Source organism: Myotis lucifugus, unplaced genomic scaffold (genome assembly GCF_000147115.1).
Source record: "Myotis lucifugus unplaced genomic scaffold, Myoluc2.0 scaffold_99, whole genome shotgun sequence".
Lineage (NCBI taxonomy): Eukaryota > Metazoa > Chordata > Mammalia > Chiroptera > Vespertilionidae > Myotis > Myotis lucifugus.
Window position 1 is genome coordinate 3,368,952 of NW_005871147.1, and position 7,547 is coordinate 3,376,498.

At 40.8% G+C, this 7,547-nt stretch overlaps 1 protein-coding gene across 1 annotated transcript in view; it reads right to left on the reverse strand.

The window, feature by feature from the left end:
* The window catches only part of PPM1D (protein phosphatase, Mg2+/Mn2+ dependent 1D), a 43,139-nt gene that overhangs the window by 29,421 nt on the left and 6,171 nt on the right, over nucleotides 1-7,547 (reverse strand). Inside the window, 3 exon segments of the mRNA XM_006092234.3 lie at nucleotides 18-32; nucleotides 34-106; nucleotides 109-243. Of these exon segments, the coding sequence (XP_006092296.1) occupies nucleotides 18-32; nucleotides 34-106; nucleotides 109-243 (223 nt within the window).

Below are 7,547 nucleotides of genomic sequence, written 5' to 3' on the forward strand. Positions count from 1 at the left end.
CAAACAGCATATGATACCTCCCACCAAGTCCTCAATCGTTCTCTTTCCTGGAGTAGTTCTGGCTTATGGTCCTGTGTTACTTCCACAGCTCTGACAAAATCATCCTTGGGTCATCCTGAATTCCAAGAACCACGCCTGAGTCACCCACGTGAGCTACATACATCTTCATGCCCCGTATGATGACCACACTGGCCGTTGTCCCTGACGTGCTGGGAAGACCCGTCATAGTCTTTGGCCATTCTGCTGTAATACGAAATAAAATATTTTACTCTTCCAGGTAACTTATGTTTTATTCTAATACAGTTTATGTATCATATGCTGAGTTAGCATTATAAAATTTTAATTAGCATTGGGAAAAAATTTTTAAATATATATCTTTATTGATTTCAGAGAGGAAGGGAGAGGGAGAGAGAGATAGAAACATCAATGATGAGAATGATTGATCGGCTGCCTTCTGCACACCCCCTACGAGGGATCGAGCCCACAACCCAGGCATGTACCCTTGACAGGAATCGAATCCGTGACTTTTCAGTTCGCAGGCTGATACTCTATCCACTGAGCCAAACTGGCTATGGCAGTATTGGGAAAATTTTTTTTTAAATATTTTGAAAGCTATTAAAGGACTTGAATTAATCCTTTCATCATTACAGAATGGGGCAAAAGTAGGTTTACAGTTGTATTAAGATAATAAGTAATAACACAAGAACAAACTGTTTCATATACAACTGTAAACCTACTTTTGCCCCCACCCCCTGTATATCCAGGGACAATGCTAACATAGCCCTAACAAGACTTTTATGGAAAAGCTGTAAACCAGCAGACTAACAGAACACAATAGTGAGCACAAAAACAGACCCGTGCATATTTTGAAACTTACAAACAATGGAGAAAGGATAGACATTTAATAATTGGAATTAGGACAAGAGAGAGAGAGAAAAAAAAACAACTTTGGGTCCCTGATGCCAAACACAAAAAATCAATTACAGGTACATTAAAGGCCTAACATGAAAAGAAAAATTAAAATGCTTTAAAAATATATAGGAAGGTACAATCATGATCTTAGGGTAGGGAAGAATTTCCTAAAGACAAAAGAATGGACTAGCCATATAAAAAAAAATAACTGCGAAGTTGTACTACCATCAAATTTAAAAATTTCTGTGTGTGGGGGGAGCGGGGGAGATTACCTGAAGAACTTTGAAGAGTCTTCTAAACCATTCTTGGGTTAAGTGGGAATTATATGCATATAAATAGATTTAATAAAAGATCCCTATCTCCCCAAATCTTTTGTTTCCTCTATATCAGTGGTTCTCAACCTTCTGGCCCTTTAAATACAGTTCCTCATATTGTGACCCAACCATAAAATTATTTCGTTGCTACTTCATAACTGTAATGTTGCTACTATTATGAATCATAATGTTAATATCTGATATGCAGGATGGTCTTAGGCGACCCCTGTGAAAGGGTCATTCGACGGCCAAAGGGGTCGAGACCCACAGGTTGAGAACCTCTGCTCTATATCATTGTGCTTGTTTTCTAGACCTGCCTTAACAAATTACCAAAAATGTATTGTCTCACAGTTCTAGAAGGCTAGAAGTCCAAAGTCAAGGTGGTGAGTGGCAGGTCCATTATCTATACTCTGCGTAAAAGCTCTGAGGGAGAATCATTCCTTGCCTCTTCCCCTTCACTGGCAATTCCTGGTATTTACTCTCTTATAGACTTCTCACTCTAGTCACATGGCTGTCTTTTCCCTATGTGTCTGTCTTCACATCATCTTCCCCTGTGTGTCCCTGGGTCCAAATTTCCTTTTTTTTTAAAAAAAAAATCTTCACCCGAGGAGGGCATGTTCATTAATTTTTAGAGAGAGGAAGAGAGAGAAACATCAATCAGTTGCCTCTTGTATGCGCCCCAACTGGGAACCAAACCTGCAACCTAGGTATTTTGAACCTGTGACCTTTTGGTATACTGGCAGACACTAAAACCAAATGAGCCACACTGGCCAGGGCCAAAGTTCCTCTTTTTATAAGAATACCAGTCATATTGGATTAGGGCCCACCCTAATAACTTTATCTTAACTTTATAGATTGCCACTGTAAAGACCCTATTCCTGCGTGAGCTGGTTTGGCTCAGTGGATAGGGACTCAGCACAAGGACTGAAGGGTCCCAGGTTCGATTCCAGTAGCCTGTAGGGGTACATGTGGGAGGCAACACAATCGAACTGTCTTTCTCACATCCATGTTTTTCTGTCTCTCCCCCTTCCTTCTACTCTCTAAAAATCAATGGAAAAATATCCTCAAGTGAGAATTAAAAAAACAAACAAAAAAGACTATGTCCAAATAAGGTCCTATTGTGAGGTACTAGGTGTTACGATTTCAACAAAACTTTTTTTGGAGGGACACAATTCAGTTCTTCTTCCTCCGCCCCCCAAATTCAGTTCTTAACAGTCATATCAAATCATTTGTTGTTTCTAAGAGTTACATGGGGTCTTAGGCCAGTGTTTGCCTAAGTGTTTGCATTAGTTGACCAGAAAAGTTTTAACCACAGTTCTAAACTAGTATGCTGACAGCAGACTATCTGCTTACTGTTTTCTTTATTGATGAATTCAGCCCTATCTCACCACTCCATACATGGGCTGTTTGCTTACCATCTAGAAAATGAATGAGAGTCCTGATGCCTTCTACCTCTTATTGATTCCATGACTTACATTTTTCTGAGGGGCAGTTGCCTGCAACCTACTCTTTGGAACTAGTTTTGTATTACAGGTCTTTGAAAATAACACAAACTGACTCAATCTACATTAAATAGGGAATTTATTGGAAGGACATTAGGTAGTTCACAGGTGTCAAATAGAGAGAAGGATACCTCTGAGGTTCTAGTGATAGAATCTGGTGGACACTCATTGAAAGGTTTTAGCCTCTGGGATGAATCAAATCCAACAGAAGGTGAATGGGTGCTGGACAAGTGTGCACTATAATATCTATATAAGAAAAGCCTAAGTGACCGTTACAGCGGAACCACCAGTCACTATGATGCACACTGACCACCAGGGGGCAGATGCTCAACACAGGAGCTGCCCCCTGTTGGTCAGTGTGCTCCCACAAGGGGAGTGCTGCTCAGCCAGAAGCCGGGCTCACGGCTGGCGAGAGCAGCAGCGGTGGAGGTAGCCTCAGCGGCCTCCATGGCAGCACTAAGGGGCAGCGAGCTGAGTAGTAAGCAGCAGCAAGCAGGCAGGCGGTAAGGAGCGAGGGGTCCCAGACTGCGAGAGGGATGTCCGACTGCCAGCTTAGGCCCGATCCCTGGGAGCGGGACTAAGCCAGCAGGTGGACATCCCCCGAAGGGTCCCGGACTGTGAGAGGGCACCCAGACTGCAAAAGGGTGCAGGCCGGGCTGAGGGAACCCCCCCCCAACCCCCCAAGTCACGAATTTCGTGCACCGGGCCTCTAGTTATAAATAAGGGCTAAAATAAAAGCAACATAGCCTTTCCTTTCATTTGGATTATTTCTTTTTTTTTTTTTTTTTTAATATTTTTTTTTTATTTTTCGCTTAAAGTATTACAAAGGGTATTAAGAAAAAAATTCTCAAAAGCTGAATTATTTAAAGATAATCTTTTTTAAAAATAAATTTTATTGATTTTTACAGAGAGGTAGGGAGATAGAGAGTTAGAAACATTGATGAGAGAGAAACATTGATCAGCTGCCTCCTGCACGCCCTCCCACTGGGGATCCAGCCCACAACAAGGTACATGACCTTGACCAGCATCAAACCCAGGACCCTTCAGTCCACAGGCTGATGCTCTATCCACTGAGCCGAACCGGTTGGGGCTAAAGATAATCTCTTGATGACTGTTAATAACATTTTCAAATTGCTTTCCTAAAGGCTTTTTTATATCTTCACTAGAAGCCCATTGCACAAAGATTCGTGCAATAGGCCTTACTTCCCCTGGCTGCAGGCACCAGTTTTCCTCTGGCACCCAGGACCCAGGCCTTTGGTCCAGCCACAGCGAGGCTTGGCTTCTCCACTGGGGCTGCAGCAGAGAAGCCAAGCCTCTTCAGTCTTCAGTCTTCAGTCTTCACTCCGGCTGGAGCCTTCAGTCTTCACTCCTCGCCTGCGTATGCAAATTAACCGCCATCTTTGTTAGGTTAATTTGCATAGTTGCTCTGATTGGCTGGTGAGCATAGCAGAGTGACACCAATTTGCATGTTTCTCTTTTATTAGTGTAGATACTTTGGCATTAGAATTCTGTAAGAACTCTTGGCATAATGATTAGCAGTATGATATATTGACTGGGTTTGAATCCCAGGCATCTCCACTTATTACCTGTGTGATTTTGGGTAAAACTTTTGTGCCAGAGTATCCTCCTCTCTAAAATAGAGATAATGATAGTACCTACCTCCTGAGAGTTAAATGACTGTATGTTAATTGCTATATAAGTATCCCAAATTTTAATTTATCATGTTCTCTATTTAGAATAGCTTTACTTCATTCAAAAATGTTATATTTTTATGTTATATAATGTATTAGGCCCTAGCCAGTTTGGCTCAGTGGATTGAGCATCGGCCTGCAGACTGAAGGGTTCTGGGTTCGATTCCTGGTCAAGGGCACATACCCAGGTTGTGGGCTCAATCCCCAGTGGGGGGTGTGCAGAAGATGATTCTCTCTCATTGATGTTTCTACCTCTCTCCCCCTCTCCTTTCCTCTCTGAAATCAATAAACATAAATTTTTAAAAAAATGTATTAGTCTTTGTTTTAATGACATGTATATTTTCTTACTATACTTTTCTTAAGTTAGAATTCATATACTGATACTATCTTTTTAATATGCTCCTAGTTTTCTCATTTTTAAATAATTTAAGATTCAAATGTAAAGTAGGAAACAAGGAAGACTAATTAAGTATGTCAAATTTTAAAGATGTCAATTACTTTATAACTAATATTCTGCAGTTCCCATAAGAACTTCAACAGGGTGTGTTTTTTTTTTAATTTTGCAAGGTGCTTCAAAAGTTTATCTGGAAAAAAACTTAAGATAATATTGAAATAATTGAGGCATACTTAAAATTGCTATTTAAGTACCATAAATAGATGAGTAGGATGAATCCAGAAATAGATCTGAGGCAAATGTAGCATATGATAAAGGTGACATTTCAAATGAATAGGGAACATTCAGTATTTTTAGATCTTTGCAGCATATCTCTTTGTACATAATGCTTTTGACCAAAATGTGGTTTAAATAATGTTAATATTGTGTCTTCGAATATCTTTTTATTTTTAGCTCTTTTTCTTTTATCCTTTCCATTTTGTTTTCGGTACTTTTTGCAAACAGCTGAAGTACTTGCATACTGTAGGTATTTGTTTTCGAAATGTGCTTAACCCCCCTTTACGGGAGATTACCTCAATTATCTTTATTGTGATAAATTTTTTATTTTAAATTCTTAGCTGCAGAAAAAAGAATTTATACTAGCTTATTTACTGTAAAAGGAACATGTTTTAGCCCTGCTAGTGTGGATCAGTGGTTGAGTATCAACCTATGAACCAAGAAGTCCCTGGTTCAATTCTCAGTTACAGCACATGACTGGGTTGCGGGTTCGATCCCTGGTGTGGGGTGTGCAAGAGGGAGCTGATGACTGATGTGTCTCTCTCATCGATGTTTCTACCTCTCTATCCCTTTCCCTCCCTCCCCCTCTCTCTAAAATCAACAAAAATGTGTGTGTGTTTTTAAATTTTAGCAAAAGCTATACTTAACCCATAAAATAATTGAAGCTTAAGCTGAGCTTCTCAGAATGATGTCTATAACCAAACTATAGAACTGGATGGGCTAGGGAACTGTCTGCTATGATCTATGCCTACAAAATTGATGCCTTATTTTCTTTTAACTTAAAAAAACTGTGAAATATAACATAGCACACATATTGAAAAGGCCATAAAACATAAGTATACACTTTAATGAATAATTATAAAATGAACACCATCTGGTTAAGACAAAATGCTAATTTGAAAGTATATACGCACCCCCATGTTCACTGCAGCATTATTTACAATAGCCAAGATATGGAAGCAACCCAACTCCCCATCAATAGACAAGTGAATTAAAAAGTTGGGGTACAAATATACAATGACATACTACAAAGAATGAAGTCTTAGTTTGTGACAGCATTGCCGGAAGCCGGTCCATCTTTGCTGCTTGACACAGTCGCTGCAGGAAAGAAACATCTGCACAGCATATGTTTCAAGGGACCTGGCATATATAGCATATTGTTCTTAATATGTTTGCTCTCCTTAGTGCCATGTGTTTTAACCAAGGTCACCTCTCTGAGAAAGGTTGTTTCCCCAGGTGGGGATTTTTCCCTGAGGTTAGGGATGGGATACAACCCCTTAATTAAGTGCCAGGTGGGTAGTTAAGCTACATAATCTTTACTCCCTGGAATGGAGATAAGAAACGCCCTAACCTTTGTAATAGAAATTGACAGGATTAAAATCGGCTGGTATAAATACGGATGTAACAAGACAATAAACATCAGATCCTCATCAGATCCTCATCACATCCTCATCAGATCATCATCAGATCCTCATCAGATCATCATCAGATCCTCATCAGATCCTAACCAGAACCTAGCCAGAGAACATGGCAAAAGATCCTGGACAGAACCTGGCTACAGAACTTCACTGGAGAACCTAGACAGAACATGGCAAAAGAACCTGGATAGAACCTGGCTAAAGAACCTGGAGAACCTGGCTGGAGAACCTAGCAAGAGAACCTGTACACAGAACTTGGCTGGAGATCCAGACCAGAACTTGGCTGGAGATCCTAGCCAGAACTTGGCTGGAGTTCCTGGCTAGAGATCCTGGCTAGGCTGCTGATCAACTGAACCCAGTCTCCATGTCATTCCTTCATCGCCGACTCCGTCCACACCTTTGGGGACCCCTGGACCTGCTGGGGCTGGACCCCAACACAGCATGGATGAACCTAGAAGGTATTATGCTCAATGAAATAAGTCAGTCAGAGAAAGGCAAATACCATATGATTTCACTGATATGTGAAATCTAAAGAACAAAATAAATGAACAAAAAAATTGAAACAGAATCAGACACAGAGAACAGACTGATGGTTGCCAGAGGGGGAGGCCGGTTTGGGATGCTGGGAGAAAAAGGTGAAGGGATTCAGAAGTACAAATTGGTAGTCATAAAATAGTCACAGGGATGTAAGGTACAGCATAAGGAATATAGTCGCCAAAACCGGTTTGGCTCAGTGGATAGAGCGTCGGCCTGCGGACTGAAAGGTCCCGGGTTCGATTCCGGTCAAGGGCATGTACCTGGGTTGTGAGCACATCCCCAGTGGGAGATGTGCAGGGAGGCAGCTGATCGATGTTTCTCTCTCATCGATGTTTCTAACTCTCTATCTCTCTCCCTTCCTCTCTGTAAAAATCAATAAAATATATTAAAAAAAAAAAAAAAGGAATATAGGTCAATAATCTAATCTAAATAAAAGAGAAACATGCAAATTGGACTGCATCTCTTCCGCTAACGCCAAGGCCATGCCCCACCCAGCCAATCAG